General features: G+C 48.7%; 5 protein-coding genes across 5 annotated transcripts; 2 read left to right on the forward strand and 3 right to left on the reverse strand.

Annotated features, from left to right (window-relative positions):
* Positions 1–490: 490 nt before the first annotated feature.
* On the reverse strand, positions 491–2,991 carry FIESC28_06048 (uncharacterized protein; the record flags this gene model as incomplete). The annotated part of the gene is made up of 2 exons (XM_031160193.1): positions 491–2,847; positions 2,895–2,991. 2 exons carry the CDS (start codon positions 2,989–2,991, stop codon positions 491–493), a joined length of 2,454 nt encoding a protein of 817 aa, XP_031015742.1.
* Positions 2,992–12,630: 9,639 nt separating this feature from the next.
* FIESC28_06049 (uncharacterized protein) lies at positions 12,631–13,593 on the forward strand (the record flags this gene model as incomplete). The annotated part of the gene is made up of 1 exon (XM_031160194.1): positions 12,631–13,593. One exon carries the CDS (start codon positions 12,631–12,633, stop codon positions 13,591–13,593), a length of 963 nt encoding a protein of 320 aa, XP_031015743.1.
* Positions 13,594–15,583: 1,990 nt separating this feature from the next.
* FIESC28_06050 (uncharacterized protein) lies at positions 15,584–17,660 on the reverse strand (the record flags this gene model as incomplete). Its single annotated transcript, XM_031160195.1, has 4 exons — positions 15,584–16,543; positions 16,593–16,886; positions 16,939–17,561; positions 17,618–17,660. 4 exons carry the CDS (start codon positions 17,658–17,660, stop codon positions 15,584–15,586), a joined length of 1,920 nt encoding a protein of 639 aa, XP_031015744.1.
* A 3,550-nt stretch (positions 17,661–21,210) lies between these two features.
* FIESC28_06051 (uncharacterized protein) lies at positions 21,211–22,653 on the forward strand (the record flags this gene model as incomplete). The annotated part of the gene is made up of 2 exons (XM_031160196.1): positions 21,211–21,984; positions 22,033–22,653. 2 exons carry the CDS (start codon positions 21,211–21,213, stop codon positions 22,651–22,653), a joined length of 1,395 nt encoding a protein of 464 aa, XP_031015745.1.
* A 322-nt stretch (positions 22,654–22,975) lies between these two features.
* FIESC28_06052 (uncharacterized protein) lies at positions 22,976–23,842 on the reverse strand (the record flags this gene model as incomplete). Its single annotated transcript, XM_031160197.1, has 1 exon — positions 22,976–23,842. One exon carries the CDS (start codon positions 23,840–23,842, stop codon positions 22,976–22,978), a length of 867 nt encoding a protein of 288 aa, XP_031015746.1.
* Between the last annotated feature and the right edge of the window lie 1,617 nt (positions 23,843–25,459).

Genomic DNA, 25,459 nt, shown 5'->3' on the forward strand with positions numbered 1-25,459 from the left:
ACTGTTATGAATGTCAAGAACAAATTCAATAAACTTGAAGTTCGTGCTACTAACTAGAAACAGTATTGTAGCCCATCCGGTTATCCCAGTTGTTGTCAGGTGAAAGATCAGACAAAATGGAAAGGTATTTCCCTTAGACAGGTCGTTTAGCCATACTTATTTCTCAGATCAAGGCGAGCTATAACATTCTCGTTATTGCAGACAACTTAGCTCTAGAGATGAAGACACTTTAGTTGGTCTATGCTAGATCAGCTTGAACTATTTTCTTTTTTGCACCTCAATGTTGGAGTGTAAATCATCTGAAATCCAAAATTCGAACACGTAACTCCTTGGAATGCACGTAACTGTTTTCGTATGGTATCTCCTTGCTTGCCCGATAACACCTTTTAACCCTTCCTCCAGAGAGCTATGCCAACTCTGCCTTAAACGCCTTGTACAAAAATTCATGCCTTGCCTGCAACTCAACGAGCAACGTCTTGTTCTCATGCGATTAATATACCCGTAGATCGAAATCTCCGGTAAAGCCGCCATTAAGGAGTATGCAGGCGATGCGAATTCGCTGTGTCGGCATATCGCTTGCGGTGTACGAGTCAATAGGACTGAGGCCCAGAGAGATGCACATTGCATTGGTGATGGTATGCACACCACAATCGTGTCCGTTGTTTTGCAAAGGGGCATCGTGGAGTATAACTTTCCATTCATCCTGGACAAACTTGTCCTCCAGAACATCTTTGATCCACGCCATAGCGCGGTTGGTGTAGGCCGAGTTGCCACCCGCATTGATCGAATCCATATGTGCAATCGTTCGTTTTGACGGGCGAATAACGAGCAGAGTCCAATGAGAGTGCTCGCAGATTGGCAACAGAATGGTATCGATGTCAAGGAAGTTCCTCTTCTCGACACCATAACGTCGGAGGGTTCGTTGGGTGGACTGGACCCCTTGATCTTGAAGTCGCTTGAAAAAGAAGGAGCCCAGGGTAAAGCATTTGCGCGTGTTCCGCTTGACATCCTTAATGCCGGCAGCTGAGTTGATGGCTCGATCAAGCCACAAAAGGGATGCATTGACGATCTCATCGTTGAGCCACTCACTCGCCGAAACTACCTTGGCAAAGTCGTGCCGCCGCAAATCAACACCTTCAGCAGACTTTGCAAGAGGGGTTGCAGGGGTTGCGCGGAGTGTGGACATAGCCTTTTGGTGCCATTCTGACGAGACAGGCGTGACAAAATCCTGGTTGGGCATACGCAGCCCACCAGACCGAGCGAGACGCGCCTCGAGCTCTCGCCGGGCCTTCTCATCGGCCTCGCGTTTTGCAGCCTCGGCAATCAGGCGAGCCTCTTCGGCAGCTTTCCGAGCAGCCTGTTCGATTTGCAGTTCTATTCCCACTCTTGAATCGTCGCTTAATGGAAGCTGTAATGAAGGGAGAGCCAACAGTTCCTTGATGCGAATACTGGGGTCATATCCATCCCCTGCTTCATCCCGACGATGAGAACTGCTTTTTCGATTGGACGAAGCGAATATGCTGTCTCTGGGTGGCTCTTGAACTGGGACTATTGGGATGTTGAATAGTTGGCGGGTCCAGCGAGGCTGCTGGTCCTGGGTAGTAGAGGCTGAATGTTGTTTGGGTCTGTTGTAGTTGATACTTCTGGGTAGATCAAGACCCGTATGGGTTCGCGGCCTCGGGCTTACGGTATCTTCGGTAAAGCGCACAGCTTTAGGTCGGCGTGTTGTGCCTAGGCGCTTAGGGGTAGCCCTGGAGAGATGCTTGCGGCGACTCCTGAGAATAGACCTGACAGATCCTACTTGATCTGTGTCAAGAGGAACCTTAGCTTCGAAATCCGTGATATACTTGTTTCTGACGCCGTGATGCGCATCGCCTTTTTCATATGTTCGGCGGTAATCTGCAAATGTCGACAGATTGGTACTCGTCTGAGCTAGATCAGCACCAGGAAGATTTGTTTTGAAACAGCCTGACTGGTAGGAGGCCACCCATGATGATGATGATGATAGATCCAGGTCTCTCGATGCCCCATTTATGAGAGGTGGGGTGGCTTTATTTTGAGCAGGCTGTTGTTCGATGAGTTCCTTGGGCTCGTCGAACTCGGGGAATGATCCCGGGAGTGAAAGTTTTGTGTTTAGGCTGGTGGGCCGTACCGAGGAGAACATATTCTGTAGTCTGTCGCGATACTCTTGCGAGTCAACATAGCTTGGTGCTGGCAGGCTGCGCAGGATGGCCGTAATGTCGAGCGCAATCCGGTCCAGAAACGCCCACGGAACCTCGCAGTCGTGCTCTCCATGCTTTTGCAAGATGCTCTTACAAACCGTGGGTAGTGTTGGATCCGATATAAAACGTTGAATTGACTCCAAGTTCCCAGCAAAGTCGTGAGAGAGTCCATATTCGAGAACTGGAGGGACAAATTCATTGCTATCACGAATTCTGACAATTGTGCGAATCTGATATATTCTGTCCAGGAATTGGAACATCCGCCTGAGTCGCAACCCGAAAACTTCCGTAAAGTCGCGAGCCTGACCATCGTGCAATGTGCTGCGGTCATCACTGTCGATTAATTCGCTGATCAGGGGGGCCAGGTCCTTGTTCGCCTCTTCTCGAGTCTCCCGCTCAAGGCAGTCCCAAACTTTTGCCAAGGACTTTGAGAAGCTATTGTAGCTTTCGATTAACGCCATGAGGCCATCTCGGTCAATCCAGCACAATCCATTATTATCCGCGGCGTCGGCATTCCTCGATACGGTGTCATCGTGGTTGGGTCTGGTCTTGATGCGCTTGTTGCTAACTTGAATTCCGCTCAAATATGAACGGACCTCGGCGACTTGGTAGGATTGAGGACGTACTGGTCGAGCGTTAATGCAAACCCCAAGTTCAAGTCGAAAGTCATACTTATTCGGCCGAGTGCCTCACCAAGGCCAGTGACGGCGGTGTAAATGCTTGTTATCATCCTGGTAACGGATTTGGCGCTCGATGCAATTCCAAGCATGCGGTTTGATGTCTGCGAAGGTAGGTCAATAAATTTGACGGCGCGAAGACACGAAATTAATGGACGCACATAGCCGTGTTGGCCAGCTATTTCGTTGAAGATTGTTAACGCGCAAACAAAGAAAGTTGGAACGGTCGGCGCAGTTCGGCAACATCAAAGGTGATGACTCGGTTTAGGTGCGGTGAATGGTACCTGGTCCAACAACAGTCGCGCAAACAGCCCAAGCCCCATTCGTGATTTGTTATGTCAGTTTTTGCATTGGGGCCATCGCGAAAGCGTCAGCCTTTTCGAATCCAAGGTTGCGGTTGGGATCGTTCGTCCAGCTACGGTTATGTGAATGAAGTCAAATTATTGCTTTGGGCAGCTCAAAACTGCAGCGGCAGGTACGCGTGCACTGACAGCTGAGGTGGACCCGTGATGACAGACATCATTGGTTAATGGTGTGCTGACAAAGGAAACCCCGCTGACAGAAATATAGTGACAAATATCCACTCTAGAATCGTATAAACCGGCTCACTAATTCCGTCACCCGCTTCTATTGACTAGGTATGCGTATGCTGGTAGAAACTCGTTTTATCAAGCTACTTAGTTAGGTATTTATGAATTCTATTCAGTCGTATACACTTTGCGTGGGCATCCCGAGCCTTAAAAAGAGCCAGCAGCATGCGGAGAACGGGAACATCGTGTCAACCTTTTGCATGTTTGTCCTATGGCAAACACCATCTCACCCACCTTACTCGAATTCCTTCAAAAACTCTATGAAGATGGAATATCATAGATGTACCACATTGTTACGAGTTTGAAGGATAAATCGCCCGCGGGATGTAGATGTTCGAGTCAAGCTTGTCGTCAAGTCAGTGAGTTGCGGTATAAGGACTTTTCCAACGACTGCTGATAGTCTAATTTGCTACTATGATTGAAAAAGATACTATGTCATCTAGCACTCATTCGTGATATTTGTCTACTATCATCTTGAGGTGATACGCTCAAGTTCCAGATCGATAGTTGTAGTAACACTTTGTCCATATCTTACCCTTGAATTTCGAACCAGAACACACGGTAGCAAACTGCACGGTTTGCTTTGCATGCTACTAGACTCACCATATGCACAAGAGGTTTTCTGCTCCAGGATAGTGACCTTCAGAAAACTCTACCCGAGAAATCCCTTATTCTTGAGGCGCGATCTCGAAATTGAGGCGTAAGCCACGGGAGTTCCAGCCGCCATAGCCATTTCCGAGTCAGTGATGTGCTACAACAGTTCACATGCTGTGTATACGGCCACAACAATGAGCTTCAGGTTGGAGTTCATGGACGCGAAGCGTGGGGGTGGACTCTTGGACCAAAACGACATGTTGGTCAGCTTGCCTTCCAAGCTCACACTTGTTTGCGATGCGGACACAATAGGAACCAGTACCAAGGGGTTGGGTTTGCGCGACGCTACTGTTGGGTACGTGGATTCCGTTAAAGACAAAGAAAATTGAACTTGCTTGTTAGGTGAAGGGTGTGATAAGGAATAGTATAACGTCGATAGATCTAAAAGGTCCATAGCACGGTTCAACTATCCGCAGTAGCGCAGCTGGCAAGGTAGGTCTGGTTCCACCTGAAAGGCTTCTCTGCAGATGAGATGCTATCCGCTCAATCACCATTGGTTTTGTTTACGGAGGCGAAAGCTCAGGGAAGGCTTGGCACTTGTTGGTGGTTCCTTCGCTTCGCCAGCAAGCGGATAGAAAGTTGCACAAAGGGCTGAGGCGGAGGGCGGCTGCTCACGACTAGTACATTGGCAAACATGTTGCAACAGAAAGGATCTGGGATCGAGGCTTGCAACTGAAACTGTTAGCTCCCATCCTAGCCAGGCTGTAAACTCTAATATATTCCACATCCATGTCAAAGTTGAACCAGCATTCGTTTTGTACGCTTGCTTGTTGGGTTGAGTTAGACCCAACCGTCAGCTTACCTTCCTAGCCAGGTCGTTGATATAAAGGTATCCATAGCCGCGGTTCGAGTTCGCCGAGACTAGACGTTCGTGGTGATCAAGGGTCTTCAGCCGCAGGCCACTATTCGGTATAGGGAAGTGCATTTTGCCACAACGAATTGTGTGAGGTACCCGACGAACTCCGTAAACAAAAGTATGCCTCCAATTGCAACCGCAATGACCCTGCATAGACGACCCTGTTTACCCTGCGCATATTTTCGGTTCGTAACAGTACGCGTAGACAAGCGAAAACGTTGTCACAAATATCAAGGCAGCCAAACGATAGGCCTTCATGGGGCGTGCGAGGCAATGTGACCCTAGCCGACCTTACCGCCTCTTGTACGTGTGTGTCGGTTTGCGATAACAGCCTTACTACGCAGTAAGGTGCCTAACTTGAGTCGCTACTGACCATGAGGAGAAAACGGAGTTCGTCCGTACGGTCATCGTCGATTGTAGAGGTCTTTCACCGATGGACGCCGATCGTGATAGGAATCTAGGATGCCGACAATATGGTGTTGGATTAAATGTCGCAAACTCGGCGGCGTCGTCAACAGCAGTACGCCATGCTAACAAGACTAGACGAGGGTTCCAAAGGACGCCATTTAGACGGTATCCTCTTCTGACGTCCGTCTGGGGGCTCGACCCGATTCATGTTGCCTGCTATATGCCAGGTGTATGTGTCAAGACCCGGGCCGTTGCAGCGGCAGAAGCTTCCTGACGTGGATGGTGTTGCTGCAAAACTGGAGACATTTGGACACCGCCAGTATGGGTGTCCCGAGAAAGCGAAAATCGATAGTTCCAATTAAAGAACAAAGGAAAGTCAGCCCAGCCCAGCCCATGGCTTCGCAAAAAGTTCTTCTAGAACGCACCAAGAAGGGAGGCCGCGGAAAAGGCTGGATCTCAGGTCGGGTATTGGTACGGTAGGGAGACCGAGAGAATTGCCGGAGCGACAATAAAAATCGTGTCTTTTTGAGGGTTTTTGCCTACCTTGTCGGGGGTATAGCAAGTTACAATTGGTGGTGGTGAGAGATGGAGACACGGCGAGGCCGGTTGGTGTTGAGTGTGGTGTCACTTCACCTCTACAGTATGAGCTAAGCAAGGGTGGTGTGGACTGGGCCGTTCAGCTACTCGATTTGGAAGGCTTCCAGAACAATCTCCAACGTTAGCAGCAGTATTGTAGTTTGTTTCTAGAAAGATTCCATCACGATGCTCTGTTATGTCTTCCGTTAGTTTCCCGCCAGACTTCCAGAATAAGCCACGAGCAGTCCTCAGCACGGCCAAGAGAAGCATTGACTCAACTCTCAGAAGCATGGGCTGTCCTGTTTGTTATTGTTGACGTGGCTTGTGCCCCATTATGTGACGTTGATAGCCTAGTCGCCCTTCAACCAGGAATCGATAATTCGTCTAAGACAGAGGATTAATGCTGGGAATACAGGTCCTTGCATTAGGGATACAGAACAAACTCTGACTGGACTATTGCCCAGATTGGTACCTACCTACGTATCTAGGGCTGCACAGCAAATCCCGATCCTCGCGAGCATGGATGTCGGATACAATCGCCGTGCACCTGTCGGTTTACTTTCCAGCATCACAACCGTTGAGATTCAAATGCCTGGTCTAAACGGCGGCTACTTGCTTGGCTGCATTGCCTCTACCTTACATACAGCTGCAGGTCGTTGCGGGTAGCTGTGGTAGGTACCTAACTTCTGCCAACCGATGTCAATTACAGTCGATATATGAGCGTGTGCACCTCAGGCTACTATAGAAAGAGGAGTCCTTTGTTAGGTCTTCCAGATAGGATCCTAACGCAGCAGGTGTTAGCTTAGGTTAGATGTTGGTTTCCAGAAGGGAGTCACACCTTTATGATGACTGGGTTGAGATGAGTCAGTTGGGGATCGTGCACACAAACGGAAACCAAATAACATCATGTTGGTTGATCCCCAGCGAGCCCTGCCCTGAGTCTCCGTTTGCAAACTTGGCTTCAGCCCTGTACTTTGATCAGTCCTACGGGGGTGGCCAAAGACCGTTTCTTGCAGGGCGATAATGACGGCATCAGCATTCCTTAAGATGTGCGTGTGTCTCCATTATTTGACTCCCCTTGGAGATATCCCATATCAAATACCAATAGTGACGAAAAAGACACATTGTGTAATCACAGATACCGGTATGTGGATGTTGATCAGTATCATCATGATTGTTCACGATGGCTGATCCTTTCTTGCATCAGCTTGTGTGACTAATCAGCAATCTGCGTACGGTTCCAGAATTTACCAGATGGTACATGTCAAATCGGGCTCAATTTTGATTTGAACATTATTACAAAATCGAATCTGGAGCCAGGTTTGGTCATATGTGATGATGGACTGCTTATGATGTGTTTCTACGCCGTTGTCAGATAATCTAAAAACGACCAACATAGCGGGCACATGTTCTATTCAACCTGGCACCATTACAATCAGACGTACATACTATTAGCTTGTGATATTTCTCTATACAACATTGGACGCTCCAAATGCTGCGGGCTCGATGGCCGATATATTTGGACCTCCTGAAGTCAGGCTGCAGAGAGGGATCGATAGAATACTCTCAGTCTCAGAAGAAGTAAGCAAGAATGGCGTTTTGATGTCGATATTCAATGAATATTCAGTGCCACATATGTTCAAAGCCACGCTCGCTACACAACTAATCGCGGCGTTCCTGTCTTCTTCCAAGGTACGGCAACGCTGCAAACGGGACAATAATTAACTTTATGGACCTGTGGAGAAAAGGATTGGCGTGTCGTCTGGCTGAGGCCCTTACTCAAATTCTGGCTTTCTTATCCCCGGCACAAATGCGATGGGAGTGAGGATTAACCTTTGAGCCGTTTTCCTTCAGGAACCAACAACTTTTCCAGCTCCGTCATCCCGTTAAACTATCCGACTACTAGGTAATCATTCAGCATGATCTACCTACAGTTTCCAAATAGAGAGCACAGTATATTAGGCGATGATGCTGTCGGTAACTGCCGCAGGACAACCGAAGTGGTCCCTTGACCCTTGTGTCTGAAGATCGACTGTTCCTTGGCGCTTGAGCCTGAGAGGAGGGAGGCCTGCGCCCTACGTACAGTGCAGCACTGTACAGTCGAAGCCAATCAGCATCATTGTAGACGCCCATCGCGATCGACCGCGCTATCGCTCTTTAGCGGCAAAGCCAAGCTGCATTTGAGGATCGAGTGCCCAGTCATAGGGCCTTGTAAGCCATGCCGTCTGTCTCCTTTTTGCAGGGGTTTCGTGGACCCAGTTAGGTGTGCTACAACGATCGTGGGATTCAAAGACGGCATTTGATGGTTGGGACGAGAAGAGCCGAGGGTAGCAACAATGCTACGAGTCGGCGCCAAGAGGTTGGTAATTGAGACGACGAAAAAGACCCATCTTCACCTATGGAAGTAGGCGTAGGCAGGAGACATTCTAATAACAGTCCATCCACATTTGGACGAGGCTTGACGGTTATCTAGGTTAGCAGGTATATGTCAATCATTTGCACTTGCTTTGAGAAGTATGATCCATTTGGAAATACTCGAACCGTTAAATATTGCAACATCACTGAACTTGGGATTTGGAATTAGTAATTGAGGATATGCAGCGTTGACTGTCGGTGACGATCCGGCTGGTCAAGTTGCCCTCCTGCTGCGAGAATCCGGCTCTAGACAAGTTACAAAGATCATCCCGATGTTAATCTTGGGGGTGAAAATCTCCCGTTATCGCGTGAAGATCACGGATCCTCCTCTAAGTTGCGGAAAAGTTTCCGCTGTGAAATTGAGCCTGTATTGTACTTAACCTCATTCTTACCTATGGTAGCCTGTCTGGCAGAGGTAGGTCTCTTGTTTTTGGATACGCCTTTCTACTACAGCAGTTTATAAGTACCCGACTGTAATCTGGATCTAAGAGAGCTGCCATGATCCATGATGTAAGGGTCCTTTCCCACACACAACTTCAAAGGGCAATTGGAGTGAGAGCCGTGCGGGGAAGCCAGCCACAATTGGTTCGTCATATTGATACCCCCCGCGGCACAATTCGATCACTACATTGCATTGCATTGACTACACTACAGTACCTGCTGTATCATGTAAATCCATACCTTAGACTAACCGTGCACCTCAACGGTGCATTCGGGATGAGAGATCGAGATGATAAAGGCAGTGAGTGTAGGTATTCAAAATAGGAGGATGGGTCAGAATACAGCGCTTAAGAAGCAGAACCTAGCAAAGACCCCAACCGAAACATGGCTTGAGACCAGAGCCTCCTCCACTTGTGGTCACAGCTGTAATCTTCTAGCGTGGTTCGTTTACTGTGCAATGTTGTCGATAAAATTTAACTGGCAATGGCATATCAGGTTGATATTGCACGGTGGGAAACTATCTACAGTGTGTACGTTTTTATCCTTGAATTCGAAGAAACTCCAGCCAATAATCTGCTAACATTACCGTCTTATTGGTAGGTACCTACTGTAGTTAATACAACACAACACATACATATTATGCCCGTTCCGTTTGCAATACCAAGCTCCGGCTATTGGATTGCACAAACTTGCTATTACCGGTGCCACTGCGTCACTGTCTGCCGACTACTGTACGCTTGTGGGAAATTTGCCACACTCAGCTATCCCGCTCCGTTTCTCGCCCTACTTGGTTAGATAACTTACATAATTCTGATCTCAGCTCAGGTAGCCTTCGGCGTTGTCCGTGCCTGAGTTAGCAGAGTCGGTTCTTTTTCGTGCCTTGGTTTATGAATTTTCTTTTCTTTTCAACCGTGATGACCTTGAATCAGGGTGGCTCCTTTTTCACGCCCTCCACGTGTCAGTTTGTTTAAGGGGTCTGATTCTTTATGTAAGGTAGGTATTTGACCGTACGGTGGCATTTGTCATGTGCAGTGGACCTACAATGATGCTTTGGGAAGTTGATGAGGACAAACTTTCGATACCGGTCCATAGTGGTTTGTACTGGTAGAGTTTAGCCTTCTCTCGACGAATGAACAAATGGATCAAGGAGGGAGGGATTGCAGGGCGATGCAGAACTAGGTATTCGAGAAACGTGCAGACAAAAGGCCATCATTATCAACGGAAAACAAAACAAAACACCTTGATATACGGATACACGACACCGCCAATCAAAAGGGCACTCTGAACCCCTGTTTACAATGAAAGAAGGGAGAGCTTCCAAAAGGCTTCTTCGCCTCAACGCCAGGCTGAAAACACCTTACCCTCGTGAATATGTGAGCATCCGTGTCCGACCCCTTGTTAGCCAAGCATTTTGTCTGGGTGCGGTACGGATACTGTAGACAAAGATGCTACACAGGGGTATCCGAGTGAAGATCCCATTGACTGATTGATCTTGGTGGAGGCAGGAGTCTAGGTAGGGTTACAGAACGCTATTGGTTTCCCTGAAGGCATCGCTTAGATTAGGCCAGAACAGTACCTAATTACTGTACTTCCAGTGCCCGACCCTCTGTAAGCCCGTCGTTGTCGTTATTGACGCCGCCACCTCTGGTGCTTTCGAGCCTGTCGTCGCCTCCCGGCCCCGCCCCTTGCTGGTTTTGACTTTTCTTTGGCTGAACATGTTCCCGGTCAGCTGTCAGGTTTTACTTAGTGCTAAGACAGCAGCAGGGACCCGACTGTATTGTATGTACTGTACTGCACGATACAGTACAACACAGCATAGCATCCATAGCTGCCCCTGTCAGAGACAAGGCAAAATGATACAGCACAAACTTGATCCCTTTGGGTTCCATATTTACTTTGCTCTAATTCTCAATGAGTCTTTCGGGCAGCGCAGGGTAGGGTAGGGCTTGTCTGATGTTCATGTCCAACAGGTGGTATGGAGGTCTCCCGATCGTTTGGTTTGGTTTGGTTTGGTTTGGTTTGGTTTGTTTCGCTCCCTCCGCTTGTAACAGATGCAGTGTTATGTTATTGACGTCGTAAATACTAAGCCCACCCCCTGCTTACCCACTTTTCCTTCCATCCCGGCTTCTTTCTTTCTTGTCCTCTTCATCTCCACATCAACCTCCCCACCCTGTGTTGTTTTGTGTCTCCGTCCGGGCCCCTCTACAGCACACTAGCAGTCCAGGTTACAAGACAAGAAAAAAAAAAGTGACCGAAAAACGAGAAAGCCAAGGGGGGGAAACAGCAAAATCTCATCAGCGAGGTTTCTCTTTAAAATCAAGCTCGACCCAGCCCCGTTCGCCCATCACCCGCTTCTGGTCGCCTTCCTTTTTTTGGTGTTGTTTTCGCACATCACAAAGTGACGATACACACTCGATTCAATTATTCACTCCTTCAACCAGCTCAAAAGTACGATACATCACATTACTCTACTCTGTTCATCTCAAAGACTTCCAAAAGCGCTCTCTCTCTTCTCTCGCCCATTCCTCCAAATCAAATCCCGGACACAATCCTCCTATAAACAACTGCGTTAGCATACCAGGGCCTGTCCTGTTTCAACTGTAAACTCCTTCCCCCCTCCTTTCCTTTCTTGACAAAGATCCCCCCAAAACCCAATACGTACCGCCAGACCCAAGCCTGTACCTCAGTAGCCAACCAACTAGCAGATCTGCCGCCTCGACGCAAATTTAGCGCTGCTCTCCAACGCCGCTCATACTGTACTATACGCCCGTCGGCACCCACGCTCTTTCGCCCTTCCACCTCCACAGCCTACCTGCTCTGCAACTGGGGTCTGGGCTCTGGACCTCTTATTACACTTTGGATCCCCCCAGGTCCGCATTCCTGCGATTCGACCTGTCTCTCGCCCAAACCAAATCAAACCAACCCTCTCGCTCTAGACGATCTGCTATCTTGTCGATAAACTCGCGGTCGGCTGCACGCCGTCGAACTCTCGTCGTCTTCGTCCGTCTCAGACTTCTGTTCCTCTCTGCCCGGCCTTCGCCAAGCCCTCTGGTAGAGCCACCATCCGCAATCCGTCCACGACGACATTCGCCGGCTCGCGGCTCCCACGACCCTCGCATTCCAATCCCTTGGGAACTACCCAGCAACCTCTACGCTCCCACCGGACGGCCTCGACCCTCTTTGCGCCATCTCCGCTTTGGGATTGATTGACCTCAAAACGTCACTTGGACCAACTTTGGGGCGGACTTCTTTGTTATCACGTCCGATCATCAGTTACCCTACCCGTCTTGTCCGTTGTGACATTTCTTACTTTCGTTCCGCGTCTGCAGTACCGCACGATCTCAGACCTCAATCTTGCCATCTTGGCAATCCCTGAACCCAATCTTGCCTGCTCGACTCCTCTCGTGGTGCAGATTGGCCCCATAACAAGCCACCTACCGGCCTCTGCATATCTTCAATCCACACTGCGGCCGTTCTTCCAGTGTTTCCTTCTGATACTTTTGGACAGGCTCACAGTATACTTTGACCTTGATGGCCTCATCGTTCCTGCGGTAGCCTTACATCTAGACTCGACGCCTCTTCCTGCCTCCACTATAAGGACATCTGCGTTAGTTTCTGTGTCAGATTTCCACTATCCGCTTCGGTTTACCACGACTCCACTTGGTTTCGCTCTTATTACCTGATCTTGTCCCCTCCCTTCGAAACGCTTCAAGTCTAGGATCTGTTTCCTTGTTTGATTATTTACTATCCATCACTTGCCTAGGACGTTCGAAGCGCCTGACCCTAGAATGATGGGTGTGTCGCGCTCACGGAGGCAGTCTATCGATTGCCATGGATGTAACATACCTCCGCCATCACCTCAACCATCCTCCGCTTTCGAGGACATTTTCGACGTCGATTCACCCATCTCAAGACCCGTTAGCGAGGCCTTCATGTCCGGAACTTCCACACCGAATGGCACAGCCAATTCTCGCCCGCCTTCCCTAACCGAAATCCTACTCGATGTAGCCTCGCCACCATGGACTCTCAGTGCCTTCATGGCCTATCTTTCTCAAAATCACTGTATGGAAAGCCTCGAATTTACTCTCGACTCGCAACGATACGCCGCCTTCTATAACGAAATCATCACCAACAACCCGAACCGCACCCAAGATGATAATGACCGCGTTTGTGTGTTATGGGAAAAGCTTATGCAGGTTTACATCATCCCTTGTGCTCCTCGAGAGGTCAACCTCCCGGCTCGCATTCGCGATCAGCTGCTCGGTCTCCCTTGCGGCCCTTCTCCTCCCCACCCCGCACAATTGGACGAGGCTGGTCGAATTCTCTACGAACTGATGAATGATTCTCTGCTCGTCCCATTCCTCCAATCCGTCGCCCCCATGCACGTTGATGCACCCGCAGAGGAGCAAGGCCGTGGATCTCGCCGGTCCTCAAACAGCAACAATCGTATGGGTGCTCCTGTCCGATCGATGAATTCGATGCACCATGCCGAGCCCGAGTCCTTGACAGACGACAGCGATTGTAACTCAACTCCGGGGATGGAACCCATGACTCCCCCAACTACGCCGCCCACTTCGGAATGGGCTTTCACTACTTCTCCTGGTGGTCTCCAACGTGCTGTGGCTGCTCACAACAAGGGCTGGAAGAAGATGGGCGCCAAGCTGGGTTTCAACCGCAAGAGCTCAAGAACACGCTCTGCCCCCACCTCATCCCATCCTGCCGAAGGGTTCCATATGCACCATGACTCCTTATGAGGGTCACAGGTCGCGTCATTACCTGAATCGTCCAACGAAGCCGACTGGGCTCATGATATCTCTCGTGAGACGGACAGCGTTTGTCTTGGTCCTCCTCTGCATGGCACTTTGCATGCAGCTGACGATGGTTGGTACCACAATCCTGACCTCCGACAAGGCGGCGGTTTTGGGAATGGCACGGCCGCAAAATTTGACACCACTCGAAATGGTGTGAAGACGTCTCTCGTACAGAAGAATATACGCATGAGAAGACGATTGAACAAGCCATCCGAGCTCGTTACTAGTATGCAGTCACCGACGAATAACCATGCTGCTCAGTCAAGCGATGCTTCATCATCTTCCCACTGCACTGATCCACCACTTCTATCAATATCACCTGTATGCTCTGGAGGCCACGAAAACGTCAACGCAGTTCCAATGGCTGATGTGTCCAATTACCTACCTACACCTGCTTCTAGCAGTGAGGACATGGTTTGCCCTTCAACCACTTCAGATCACCAAGCGTTTCGTTTTGCGTCCCCTGTAGACGATATGTACGGGTGGGATGCAGAGCTCGATCGCCGCCGATCACCAAGTCGGACTTCGATGAGCTCGACTGAGGGTTGCGACTTTGCCCTCAGTTACAGGCGAGCAAACGGTAGCAAGCATAGTTTGCTACAACGCGTCTTCCGAGTTGGTTCCTCTTCCTCCATGGTTAAGATGGAAACCACTATTTAGGATGACAGAGGCGAGGCGGGATTCCCCCCTCCGCTTTCCTCCTTCTTTGAATTTTGTTTTTCAGTTGAGCTTGATGACTTGCATACATGGATTTATCACAGACCATCATTGATGAAAATGGTCATACGAGGCAGGCAAGGCGTTTATGGCGACATGATTTGATTTCTTGTTTAAACTACATCATCGGGGTTGTGGGAGGGTTTGCTATTCATTTGCGAGATTGTCTGGCTCTGATGTACGCATCCGGCCGCTCATCCAAGTATTCCTGGATGTTGAGATTGCATTTAACGAGGCGATAAAGGACTGGGAGGGCGCTAAAAGATGCCCCTGACGGCCGGTCTGATGATGACGATAACGGCTTGCCCTTTTTTTATGGTTTAATATGAACGGGTCAAAGAAAAGAAAGAGATGGACTCATGTGTCTAGTTAGCCATGATACCCCCCTTCCACCATGCATGGGAGGGAACCTAGACGTAATGCCTAACAAAAACTATTTTACATAAACATTTACCATTGTCCTAACGATCACTGTTTCTGTTTGATTTGTGGATCGCCTGATGCGCCAACTGTAGGGGAGGAATTTCATATCGAGGCTGATCGAACGCCACTGGTGACAAGAATGTAACAAGCCTGCCGAGTTAGACAGCTTACTCTAACGGAGTAGAACTTCCTTTTCGACGTGGCTGGAATTCCTCAACCATGATGAAGTCTAAAGCCAAACCGGACGAATGCACAAAGCGATCAATCTGTTTGCTCAAACAGCTGTTCCAGTCCACATCTGTGCCTTGAAGCTATGTTCCCCCACGATAGCGTTACTGGGTAGCCTGCGTACAACGGTATAGATATCTAACCAATTCACTACGGTATTATAAGTATATAGCTCGACTGCATTGATATATCACTAATCTTCTGGTACAGTCGGATAGGCAGGAACATCCAAAATACATATTTGCATATCTAGGTAAGTAAGGCCATTGAATTCGCTTACAGTCATGGTGTTAGAAAAGCTAGCCGTCAGGGATGAAATCATTTGGTCATCTTATTTATGCTACCTAACTTAAGACAAGCACTGGCGCTGCTTTATCTTACTGCCTTCAATTTGGAGGATAATTATTCTCTTACAGTGAATGACTATCAGGCATCCAATATCACGACGTAACAGTCCCAATATTGTCTAATGCTTTTGTGTTCATGTTCGCTAAAGAGTTCATTTACATCAAACCAACATCTTCCCTTTATTTCATAACAACCTGCTCCGAAATCCATCATCGGCTTATAGTTGTGCCATGGTAGCTCCCAGCTTCTTCGTACAGAAACTTGAGAAATACTCATTCAGCGCATCCACTGTGCCACTGCCTTCAACAAGACTGACGACAATACCAACATATCCGTCTGGTCGAACTACAACTACTCCACCGAGATCCTCATCCAAGCCCATCTTGGCATGAGCCACAGCCTTCGCCTGCGCAAACCGAGCGTCGGAACGATCATCGGCGTACACGTGGTCCCTGTATCGAGCGAGGACACCTGGCACGTCGCGAGATATCTCGATATCGGGTCGTCTAGCAGCAAAAATTGTAGACAGGGTGAAGAAACGGCTATGAGGGAGGTGCTTTTCATGGTACGAGACCTTGTCCAGATCAGATCGCTGGTACGTGGCGTAGAAGGATCGTTGGCTGCCCAGATGGTTGGCAAAATCCTTGAGGGCCTGGCGAGTTTTTGATGGAGCGCCCGCGAAGGCGAATAGTCGGAAAGCGCCGTTCAATGGTACTTCTTGCTCAAGATGGACGACATTGGCATCCACGACTCGTGTTACGTTTGAGTTGATGAAAATGCGGCCCGTCCGTAACTTCGTTCCTTGAGGGTGAATAAGAGGCGACTGTGCGGCGTGGTCGGGAGACCAGTTGAAAACGTTTGGCTTGTAGTAAACACCGTATCCACTGGTGAATTCGCAAGACTCCTTAAAAGTGTTGATGAATTCGTTCTCTTGACTCGCGTTGTTGCCATGATCCGCCGACGCAGCCTGTACCTCAGCAGCTGCGGGGGGTCGTTGCGAGAACAGCTTGGCATATCGGTTGTCAAAGTCAAGAAGAGATTCAGCAACGTGTTTTCTCTCTGTCTCGTAAGTCTTTAGAATCTCCCTGTTAGCAAAGCCGGATTCGACGGCATGTATCTTCCAGGCAAGGTTCTGGGCATCAAGGAACGCTGTGTTCATTCCCTGTCCTGCTTTGGGCTGCGATTTTGTCAGCACATGATGTTTCTATCCGTTTAGAATGACTTACACTGTGGGTGTGACAAGCATCACCGCCAAGGAAAACTCGCTGGTCCAATGTGTATTTCTCAGAAATGCCTTGTCCGATAGGGTAGACGGAGTACCATTCGACGCGCTCCCACTCAATAGAGTATGGCTGCAGGATCTTTTTGGCCGATTCCTGCACTTGCTCCTCGGTGGCTGTACGTCTAGGATTCCAGTCTGGGTCTGTCGAGGATGCAATCTGAATGTAGAGACGGACCATGTTGCTCTCACGTGGAATAACCATGATAGAACCATGTTCACTGTGAATGGTGCATTTCATCTACCTGTAGTCAGTAAACAGAACCAAGGCATTACTAGGACGAAGAACTCACCTTGATATCAGGAAAGTCAGTTCTCACTACACCGTCCATGACGCCCCAAACGTGTGCAATAGGGTCCTTATGATGAACAGCGATACCAAGCTGGTTGCGGATAAACGATCTTGCACCCTCACCACCAAATAGGTACTTGGCGTGCAGAGTCTCTTGGGCTGTGCCGTCGACGTGCTCCAGCTCGACAGTAACGGGGTAGTCAGGGTTGGACTTCTCATCAGAAGTAAAGCTCTTGATGGACCATGGACGTTGGACCTGCGCGCCGTTCTTCTCCAGATCCGAGATGAAAACACGTTCAATCAAGCCCTGGTGCAGCAGGGTTGTGAATGGATAACGGGCATCGATAAAGTCGGGGCAGCTGGCCCATGTTCCAGTCCGGGCAATACCATTGCCTGATGAAGCAGGATCCCAGAAGGCAACTTCGTAAACTCGAGCTGGTTTATGTGCCATTATAGCAGACTTGAGGCCCATGTTGCGAAGAAGATCCAGAGAACGCGGCTGGATTCCATCAGCTCGACCAGTCGGTGTTGGCTCAGCTCTGTTATCAATGTGCTTGATTTTGTATCCCCAACGCGCAAGGCAGGTTGACAGCATTAGACCAACTGGTCCAGCGCCGACAATGACTATAAGAGCCCATGTCAGACATCCGTACAATTCCCATGAATATATAAAAACTTACCAATGTCATAGTAAGGTGAGCGATCAGTTTGTGATTGAGACATGGTGTGTGACAGTAAAAGAGACGATTTGGGTATCTGTTAGTGTGGACAACCAAGTGTAGTCAATCTGGAGAAGTCAAGTCAGGTCAAGTCATGTCGATGGGGGGTCGCGTCTTATATGCGAAGACGACATGATGACCAGAGATGCCGGGGGGCTCGGCCGGGGGAGTAAGGACTCGGTCAGCGTGCGGCTCAGATTGAGAGAGTTAGAACCCGAGGAAAATTAACGGCATCAGATTCGGTACGGGTTGTGGAGAGCGTCTTGGCTCTTTCTTTGGCGTGGTATCGGAGAGGCTGAATGTGAATGGTCTGGGTCTGGGTCTGGGTCCCCAAAGATGTGCCCCGTAAATTTTTGGTGAGCCAAGTCACAGATAATTGCTTGTCGTCATGGGGGTTCAGATGTCTTGAATGTGGGGTTCTGGGGCAAAGAGGAGGCAGGAAGTCTAGACTGACTGCCTTTTTGGGAAATCGGGAGTTGATTTCGGGAAGCCGTGACCGGGTCCGGCTTCTGTCTCGGCTGCAAGGGTGATGCAGTAAGATGGTTTTAGATAGTGTCGCCTACTGTTCTATCAGGAGATCTTAACAAATCTTAACTGCATGATTAACCTGCCATCCACGGGGGGAACCATTGTGGGCCTCACGAATGCCGGGCAGCAAACCGAAGATCTCATTTTCCCAAGATCCCTAACATGACAAGTCTGACAATCAAAGACCTGGCTTCAGTGATTGGATGGCCAAGGCTTATACGATGCTTCGTGAGATCCTGTCCAGCAAAAACAGAACTGCCCCCAAAATGGTGATACTTACCCTATGGCGAGGCAGACAATAAGGATGTAGGCTTGAGATGCAATGGCAAACCAGCCAAGCTACTGTTCTAGCCGAGCATGAATTAGTTATATTTTTCTTTTCCTACGCGCTCATGGGTGATACCCCGGAGCGGTTATACGAAAGGTGATAGATAGGCCCGGACCTTCAGTGTAATGGTGAGCTGAGACAAAACGAAAACGGAAGTCGCTCCATCGTGAGCGCAGATACCAGAATGGAAGGAACCTTCCTGTTCTCAGGTGTCGCTTGTACCTACCTACTATTGTCGTTTCTTCTTGCTAGATTTAAAAGGATTCTTCTTCTCGTAGATGCTAACGTACCTAGGTAGGTAGCAACTTGAATCCATCATCACCATCTCGATGGAGCGTCCTTACCCGACACATTATTTAGAACTCCATCTTTTACAAGCCATATGGTCTCGAGCTGGTCTATATAGCGCGGTGCCAGGCGCTTCCAGCTCTTGCCCCATACATTCAGAAAACCAACCACTCGGAGTCCTGTAGTACAGGAATGGATGATACGTCGTTACATTCTACGCATCTCGCCAGAGACGAGTCTGTCGACCACACCAAGGGTTTTGACGAAGACAGTCAGTACACGAAAAGACAGACCCTGCGGCCACTAGCTAAGAAATTGTTAGAATGCCGTAACGTTCTCGTTCGATACTGCGCTCACGTCCCTCGCAACTACCAGTACCGTGACGGTATTCGACTTGTTAGGTGACTTGCATGCCGAGGAGGACTGCTGTCTGACAAGGTGTAGGTTTTTCTGGTGCTACGAGACCACCTCGGTGATGAACTGCTTGGACTTGCAGGAGGTGTGCTTTACGAGCTGATCGAAGTCGATTGCCACTATTCAGATGATCCTGGCGCAGCATTTCAGCGTTGGAGACACGATCACCTAAACAGACATGTGAGAAACATTGCATTAAATATCGTTGAGCTGGCTGACACAAACTATAGTCAGACCTAGAGCTCCCTCATATTCCGCACCTGACCACCGTCACATCCAGCATCACACCGACTGCTGCACTCGTTCAGTGGAGACATACTCATCCGCAAAGATACAGCACACGCCTTTCTGATTATTCGCCTGTAACAATGAGATCATCGTTGTATCCAAGTGGAATTGGGACACGGAAGACTTGGATGATAGAACATACTATGTACGTCTCGTCACGCAGCGGAGGCACGCGGGCGTTTCGACAACTCAAAGCCAGAGAATTTCACGAAATGCAATGGAGCCAGAACATGGGACACAGAGGCAGACTTGTAGGCGAAAAGTCCGCCGATCTAGCAGAGCTATCGCGGAGGGAAATTCCAGAAAGACTATCTAGACAAAGCGAGCGAGCCAAGCATGGTCATCACCGTTCCCTAAGCACAAGGCTCATGAGGTATGAGATGATAACTGAAATAATACACAGATTCCATTTGGCCGAAAAGAATAATGCAACGGACAATTCACCTAGAGCTGCATTGGAACACGACGAGCACTCAACCTTCGTGGTCCATGGCATGCTCGAGCCTCGGCTGGACATCTGTGTCAGAGACTGTGAAATCCCCAACGCAAACTTTGCGCGGAAATTTGGCTTGTTCAAAGATAACAGGCCTTTGCCACCATTCATAAGAGAACTACCAGTTGCCGAAGATATTGCAATGGGAATAGCCTCAGGATACCAACCGAAGGAATTGGTGTACACAAGGAGTTTTCAAGGACCCTTTACACCCCAGCTTTGGTTCGATAGTGGCATTGATTACCGGTGGAAGCATAGTTCATGTTGAATCTTCGCGGCGTTGGTTACCTATAATGCGATATGTGTATGTTACATCAAACTCAAGCAGATGATGGGAATATATCACGCTCTTGAGTCATTTCTTCTATAGACATCGAAAGACAGAAATGATTCCTTTGTTGCCGAGTTTTTGGTGTCATCAAACGATCCTTACACCGAGAGCGCTCTCCCTTTAGATGTGAATGACAACAAATACGATTGAGAAGCTACCACATTATCCCCTGAAGCTTTTTGAAGCCAGTATCAAACAGCCTAGCGGGTACGCAACAGAAGAATCGTCCTCTGAGGCGCAGACTACCACAATAAAGTAGCCTAAGTGCTTGTCTAATCTGGCATAAATTTACAAAACCATTTCGTCTCTCAGGTAGGTAGGCTTTCAAGGATCAATTCTTCTGATACCCCGAGGCTGGCTGACCTAAAGCTTCTACCTACTAGGTAGGTAGTCTAAGGCTCTCGCGCTGTCACATCACTGGCACTGGCAACACTGGCAACACTAGCAACACATGTAACCCGCCACCTCACCCGGGGCAACCTATGGGAATCTTTTAAAAACCTCAGGCTGCTTTGTTTTTTCAAAACAGTATATCTGTTCCAAGGTAGTTGACGGATGGTCCTGCATCTGATCACTCACTCAAGAGCCGCCATCAAGTGGCTGCAGTGATGGCGCCCTTGGATACAGAATCAAGAGCACGTTCACTATCTCAACCGCTCCGTATCCGTATGGACTTGACTGAGAGCCAAGTTGACAAGATAACAGAAGCGTATGTTGGTAACACAAGTCTGAACTCGTGCTAACTTTCCTGCAGATTCAGTCAAAACGTGAACAGTAGCCCGAACAAATCAATAAAACCGAGGAAGAAGAAGTCTGCAATGTCAACACCAAGATCAACGCCACGGAAGAGTAAACACCAAAGTCCTCAAACTCGAGGCTCTTATATGTGGACCACTCCAGAGAACAGCTTGGGAGCAGATTCCCCAACTTTCTCTGAGCTCATGCCCGGTCGTCACTCAGATTCTTCCAGAGACGTATTCTCTATAGCAGAGCGTCGTCAAAGAAACCCACCTTCTCCACTGCAACTCGCGACTGGCCGCCTCCATGGGGTTGCATCTCGATCAACCGACCTAGAGGACATCCCTGATGCAGTCTCTCCCCTTGGGGAAGGCCGGTTCGAGCGTGCTTCAATGTTCGAAGATAACTCTTCTTCAGTCTACTCTGTTCAACCTACAGCTCGTCCCTCACCACTCCGTCTAAGCCACGTTCGGTCACACTCCAACGTGGACGAAACTGGAAATAAATCATACAAGCAGTGGCTTCTGAGTCAGGATCCGTCTATAATCAAAGAATCCGAAGCCCATACGGGGGGACTGGCCAATAGACCTCGGCGCTCCAAGAGTTCAGCTGATGGATTGCGAAAGGCCCATGCCATGGAACTACACTCGCCGACATCTCCTCAGATCGTAACAGTGCACACGAACAACAATCGTACTACCACTAACGACCAAATTGTTCAGAACACACCTCTTTTCTCGCCGCTGCAATTCTATTTCAGAGGGACCGACTACCCCAGTGCAAAGAAGGGCGAAAAAACGATGATCGGTGATAATGGGTGGTTAGAGCGTACGGACCGGGGCGTCGTTGAGCACGTCGCAAAAGCTCCTCACAAGAAAACTGGAATTTTGGACAGTATCAAGAAGATGGCCAAAGATGTGGTAAGTTGGAACACCCCAAAGGTTCGGTACTGTCTAACTCAGTCTCAGGCAGAGATTCACACTTCTCGACGAGCTCAGCCTGTTGTTCGTCCTCGTCCAGCATCTCATATTACCATTTCGCTGAACGCAAGAGAGCAAAGTCTCCTCTACTGCGAACTCGAATTCAACCTGAGCACAGCGTTGAACGACTACATCGCGGTGCAGTTGGACAAGGGTCGTCTTGTGCCAGACAAACTCAAGAAGGTGGCAGATGTGTGGCAGAGCAAGGGTCGTCCCAAGGTGGTTGGCTTTCGATACGACCTGGAGACGCAGCTCGAGCTAGTCAACCTGCATATAGACGACTTCCGCTTCTACGGCCGCCGACAAGCTGATCCTGCCGAAATTGGCGGACTTCTGCATGCTATGAAGGTCAATGCTAGAGCCATGGGTGTTCGAACTCTCTGCCAGCCAGACTCGGTGATTGCGAAGCAGTTAGTTGATGCGCAGTCAACTTTCAAGATGCTTGGTGTTCCCGATGAGCAGCAGGTTGCTCTTGCCGAGATTGCTCAATTTTTCAAAGTGATTGTCGAGAGGGAACTGGACAGTCGAGAACAGCGAAACCATAACGTTGGGCATGGAAAGCAGTCCCATAGGGAGCGACAATGGACGGTCCAGGGGGAAAGGTGTTAATCAAAGTGCTATACTGTCGCTTTCTAACTCCCTGCTTAAATGGCAGAGGAATGGCTCATGTATCTCAGTAGCTCGTACGATCAATTGTGGTACCATCAGGCAAAGCGGTGCATTCGAAAGTGATACACCTGACATTATGAATGTTTTTGATTATATATCCAAAGTACGCCAATTCATTCCTCGTTAAGTTTCTTCCACTCATAGATGACATTATCCATAATATCCCGTCTTCAACCCATGTTTTAAAACTGGCAATCGCAAGACAAAAGCGGCAGATCATGAAAGGTCTCAAGCAAGAACAGGGCCATCAGAAGCGTAGCTGTTATTGGCGATACCGATAGCCGTCTTCACTTCTGCGTTGCCGAGGTTCCCTTTCTTCATATCGTGGATCGTCATAAACAAAGTCATAATCATCATCATCTTTTTGCGCAAGCGCTCTGCTCCGGTCGTAGCGCTCACGATCCTGACGACTGTCTTCCCTATCTCTCTCCCTTTCACCGGACCTCCTTCGCTCGTACCGAGGCATCTCTTCTTCCCGCACGTAGCTGCGCTCACGCTCCCATTCGAGTTGACGACGTCGATCACGCTCCCTCGAATCCTCTACACGATTGGCAAGGGCATTAGCCCCAAGACCGCCGGCTACAGCGCCAAGAATAGTAGAGACAAGACGAGTGCGGTCCTCGTTGTCATCCTCGTAGCCGCGTGTTTTGTGCTTACGGCGTGTCGCAGCCTCGGTGGCTTCGCGAGCCACAAGACCGCCGACAACGGCACCCAGCAGGCCAGCGCCAATGCCAGACGCAGAGTGAGAGAAGTTCTCATCAACCACGTTACGAGCGCGGGTGATGGGGCTCGGGGAACGGTTGCGGGAGCTACGTCTATCGTCGTAATCTTCATCGTCAGAAGGAGCACGGGAGCGAGACCGGCTGCGCCGGACCATGGCGGTGTTGGGCGGGACAGAGCGCGGGCGGTTCTGGTGCTCAGGAGGCTCAAGAGTCATGCGCTCTCGCTGGGGAGGAGGCGCACCACCGTAGTAGGGGTCATCGAGACGAGATGTTGAGGCATATGGAGGAGCTCCAGGAGGCGGAGGGCCCTGCTGTTGAGAGTTTGGGGTGCCGCCAGAGTAGTTATCCGGGGAGAAATCACGGCGGCGGCGAGAGTACTCTTCATACTCGTAGTAGTCTTTTGACATTGTGAACAGTGACGCTATGCGTGTGTGTTGTACTGAGTTGGAGGCGAGGGAAAATGGATGGTAGACGGTGGGGGTGGGAAACGACGAGAAGAAGTGGTAGCGTAGATATTCAGCTATAAGAGGGTGAACGTCAGCCTTATGGATACTAGATGCCTAGGTAGCAGCAATAAGGCAGACCCTGCAGCTCAGATACGAAAGCCGAAGTGATATAGTGGCGCAGCAACAATAAAAGGTTATCTTGGCGCAATGGAGAAAGGGACGATAGATGCTGGTAATGAATGACCTATGTTGTTGAGGTTGTGTAAGCTGCCTTGGTACTGGTCTATCTCAGTACCTCACACAGAGAAAGGATGACGACAGGGTTTTTAGGCCACATGGAACAGACCACGAGGTTCACCAGCAAATTCCCGTTGGGCGTTTCCTACGTGGTACAGTACTGCACACTACCGGTCCTTTAAGCCGCCTCCAGTAGCCAAAAGATGCTCGGAACGCCCGATGACGTTGTATTTTACTGCACTGAAAAGACCCCGCGTGCTTGTGCTTGTGGCGAAGCAATTGCTGTTGCACAGCCTCGTTTCTACCTTAGTAGGTTACAGTTACTGTACTTTCAATGCAACCTGCCCTTGTTAGAAGATAAGAGAAAAACCTCGAGATTCTTTCTCGGAAACGGCCAGAAAAGCGCTAACTTACTTGTTCTTGGCACCTACAGCATTGGCTTTGTGCTTTGTTTGATGTTTAGGTTATGGATAATGTACGTACGGATGTAGGCGTTAGGTACCTACAGTACCTAATTCTTGGCGGACGATCCGGGGCAGTTTTTGACCCCAGACTTGGGAGCCAATCATTGCCCTGTATTTATACTAAGTAAATTAAGTTTAGTGGGCTCCTGGCCCGTCTATCGACCGCCAGGGAGGTACAGGAAATGTCCTTTAAGGCTTAGGCTACAAAAATAAAGTAGCCAAGTTGCTGGTCTAAAGTGATCTAATTATTTCGTCTCAGGCTCTCAGCGGTCAATCCTTCTGACCCCCTGATGAGAGGCTAGGCTCAGTACTTGGTCTTCAGTGCTGATAAAATTAGTATCCAAAAGAATCTGATCACCCACCCTAGAGCAACCAACTAACTTAGACCACAATAACTTTACTTATAGAAATATTAGTTAATTAAAATCCAATTAAATTAAGATGTATATTATTTTATAGTGCAAATTTTCCTCTTTAATATTTTATATACTAACCCTAGGCACAAATACATACATTAAGTCTTTAGGGCAATAAGTTAATAAGGGTATTGATCTAAGCAGTTGTAATAGTAGCCTATATAACCTTAATATATTCTACTAATTTTACTTAATTAACTTTATTATTTTTAAGAAGGTCTAATTAAGAGAATATCTTCTAGATATTTAACTTTAATTACTTCTAAATATACTTAATTAGGTTAAGATTAGGACTATAAGCAGGCTAGTTAATCTACTATATCCTATACTAAAGTATCTACTCTACTATTACTTCTAATATATATATATAGGCATTATCCTATTAAAATTACTATATTCTATTATATATAGGAAGTAAACCTTTAGATAATACTTCTTAATAACTTCTAAAAGTATATCCC

Source organism: Fusarium coffeatum (genome assembly GCF_003316985.1).
Source record: "Fusarium coffeatum strain FIESC_28 chromosome Unknown BRIP53273_contig_131, whole genome shotgun sequence".
NCBI lineage: Eukaryota > Fungi > Ascomycota > Sordariomycetes > Hypocreales > Nectriaceae > Fusarium > Fusarium coffeatum.